The 3,011-nt window shown below is 34.8% G+C and overlaps 1 protein-coding gene across 2 annotated transcripts; it reads left to right on the top strand.

Moving 5' to 3' along the window:
- Positions 1-675: 675 nt before the first annotated feature.
- On the top strand, positions 676-2,576 carry LOC108354714 (GDP-D-glucose phosphorylase 1). 2 transcript variants are annotated; one of them, XM_017605890.1, is made up of 5 exons: positions 676-900; positions 956-1,345; positions 1,407-1,719; positions 1,780-1,894; positions 1,945-2,576. In XM_017605890.1, the coding sequence occupies exons 1-4, from the start codon at positions 742-744 to the stop codon at positions 1,881-1,883; spliced, it is 966 nt and encodes a 321-aa protein (XP_017461379.1). In that variant the 5' UTR covers positions 676-741; the 3' UTR covers positions 1,884-1,894; positions 1,945-2,576. The 2 variants fall into 2 exon arrangements, with proteins under 2 accessions (XP_017461379.1, XP_017461378.1); XM_017605889.1 differs by lacking the exon at positions 1,945-2,576 and having other exon boundaries at positions 1,780-1,921.
- The last annotated feature ends 435 nt before the right edge of the window (positions 2,577-3,011 follow it).

The following is a 3,011-nucleotide window of genomic DNA, read 5'->3' on the forward strand; positions in this document are numbered from 1 at the left end:
CGGAATAGCCCGAAATAGTTGTGAGCGGTACTAAACCCCACCCAAATAATCTATCTTAGGTTGATAAAAAATATGTCNCCAAAATTTACAAAAGTGAGTGTTAAAATATTGCGTGGACCCTTGACTACAAGTGTGTGAAATTTTTTTTTGGATCGGGCCACCCATTTGGACGGAATAGCCCGAAATAGTTGTGAGCGGTACTAAACCCCACCCAAATAATCTATCTTAGGTTGATAAAAAATATGTCTTTCTTTAATAAATAAGTTAAATTATATATTTTTATAGTGTTTAAAAAGTGAGAACAGGTGATTTTGTGAATCTTTGTTGGTGTAATTGCTCATAGAAAACAACGAAATTTAACAAAGTTTTTTGTTCATAACTTTTAAATGGTTAAAAATATTAGCCTCCCCTCCGGTTTATTATTAGGGGGGCCGAAGCGCGTCGTTTGGTACCCCTCCCGACTTTTCCGCACCTTTTTTAGGGGTTGTTACCCCACCCTAGAGAATTGCCAAATTGTTTAGAAAATGAGTCATTTATGTATACCATTTTATGTGGAATGATTCAATAAATTTCGTTTTACACTATACATAACTTGGAGTTAATTATTTTTTGTTTCTGAAAAGCAACCCTGCGTGCTTGGGAGGCGTGTGTACCAATAATTTCATCCCTAGAATATTCATCCCCGAGGAAGACAGTCGCCAAATTCACCGAAGGTTGTTTACTGGTTATATTGTGGTGGATATGTTTTTCAAACTGAGTGCAACAGATGGTGCAACATTTTATTTAAATGACTTAAAACAAAAATGGTTAAAATTACACATTACGCCTGATGTTTTCGCATATAATTTAAATGTAACAAAATCCAAGTTCTTACGAGTAAATAATGGTATTTATGTAGAAGTAAGTATTGAAAGGCATTTCTAAAATCCGGTATAGCAATTCAATATCATTACAGTATAATCCAGAACGTACACGGCTGCGGCGCATACCTCAAACCATTGAAAAACTGAGACCTGTATTTGATGAAGAGCAATTTAATTTCAAAAAGATTAATTCGCTTGAGCTACTGATCAGCATACCATATGAAGGCTCTAAAATTTCGTTGATAATCAACAAAAGTCCACTAACGGTGTTCCACACGCTAATCTGCCCAGATGTAGCAGCAGGACTACCTCAATGCTTGACGCCATTGGCATTGAAATTTTGTATTACATTCTTACTTAGCTTGAGAGATGAGGAAAAGTCATTCCGTATTGGATACAACAGTCCCGGAGCACTGGCATCTGTCAACCATCTGCATTTACATCTATTGTACATTACTACTGATCTATACATAGACAAAGCTGTAAACTTAAAAGGTGTTTATAATATGTACTTTTAAATATATGATTTTTTTTTATTTGAAGGAAATGAAAATCTTGAAAGGTGGAAACATTTTCCGCTTAAGCGAAAATATGCCGACGGAGGCGATTTGCTTCCTTTTCAAAAAATGGAATGGCAGTGAACTAACCATGCAATTGCAGGAGCTTTATAATTTCATTATATGGCTTTGTGATCACAATATTCCGCATAATCTATTTATGACCCGTCATCGCAGTCCACTGAAAGATGAAACTCTAAAAGTGTTTGTGTTTACACGGAAATATTTTTGCTATATTAAGGAATTAAATACTTATAATATTGGGTTTTGCGAAATGGCTGGCTACGTAACTGTTGGAGGTAAGAAGATTTTTAATATTACTCTATCTTCGAACTTTTATTAACGCTTTTCTTTTATAGATTTACACTTATATGAAAATCTTACGGAGCGACAGGTGATTTCCAAAATTCAAGATGTAACTGGAAATGTCTACAAACCAATTTACGAGTATTTCGAAAATTAAATGAAATTGAGGTAGGTTCTGCAATTCACTTCCAAGTTTTCGAAAATTAAATGAAATTGAGGTAGGTTCTGCAATTCACTTCCAAGCGAATTTCAGCAACATTTAATTTTAATTCAAAGCGACTAGTTAAAATACACTCGGAAGTGAGTTACAGAACCTGCCCAAATCTGGCAACCACAACAATATTAGATAAGTAGAATTTATCAGGATATCCTAATGGTCTGATTATGCACACTTCGCACAAACTTCAAACTGTAATTTCTTATGTACTTTGCACGTATTTTGTTTGTATTCCATCACCCAAAAATTAGCAGAACATTCAAAAACTTAGCAATCTGTTGAGTTTAGATTTTGCTTCACATTTTCTTAAGTTGCATTTTTTGCCCTGGTGTTGTTGTTTTGGACCTATAAACCATGGATAACTAGAGCTCTGAGAGCGCGCCCAGGAACTCGTTTTCGTACTTGGCGGCACTGCCAATCCCTGGGCAGATAAACACCTGACACGCGAAGTGGCGAGCTACCACTAAATGTGTGGAAAATGCATCACATCGAATTCAGGCGATTTCTTCTTCCCGCATTCTTTAATATTACTAAAAAGCAGTATTTGTAACTAAACGCAATTTTCCTGGCAACATAAACAGTGAAATATAAAATAGATATGAAGAATATTGCAACCTTTGTTCGTTGTGTTTAATGAAAAGTTTCTCCATAATTTTATCTACAAATGCCCATACATGTTTTCGTCACAGTGGCTCTACTGGATAATGTTATAAAAAATATACACTTTGACAGCGCTCTCTCGAGAAAGAGTTTCATATCTAGTTATCCATGCTATAAACATTATAAAAAAATCGCGAAAACACAACAATTAAGAAAATTCACTTATAATGATTTTTACAATCATCCACAGTAATTTTCATTTACATTTTTTGTAAAATTTTATTATTTAAACCCTCGAAAATAACCAAGGCTATCACAGAATTCATCGTAGCTTCGATTTTCGTGAAATTTACGAAAGTGCTATCTTAGAATCCGAATGGCTACGAACGTAAATTCGAAATTCGTAGAGGGCCTTCATTGAATCCGTTCATATTGAAGATTCGTACAGATACTCTACGAGAGATTATG

Source organism: Rhagoletis zephyria, unplaced genomic scaffold (genome assembly GCF_001687245.7).
Source record: "Rhagoletis zephyria isolate East Lansing unplaced genomic scaffold, Rhagoletis_zephyria_1.1 Rzeph_scaffold_38569, whole genome shotgun sequence".
NCBI classification, from domain to species: Eukaryota; Metazoa; Arthropoda; class Insecta; order Diptera; family Tephritidae; genus Rhagoletis; species Rhagoletis zephyria.

Coding starts and splice junctions, on each gene's coding strand:
- LOC108354714 (XM_017605890.1), top strand. CDS start 742: ATGTTTTTCAAACTGAGTGCAACAGATGGTGCAACATTTTATTTAAAT. Junction 1,346..1,406: donor ATCTATACATAGACAAAGCT/GTAAACTTAAAA, acceptor TTTTATTTGAAG/GAAATGAAAATCTTGAAAGG. Junction 1,720..1,779: donor TGGCTACGTAACTGTTGGAG/GTAAGAAGATTT, acceptor TTTCTTTTATAG/ATTTACACTTATATGAAAAT.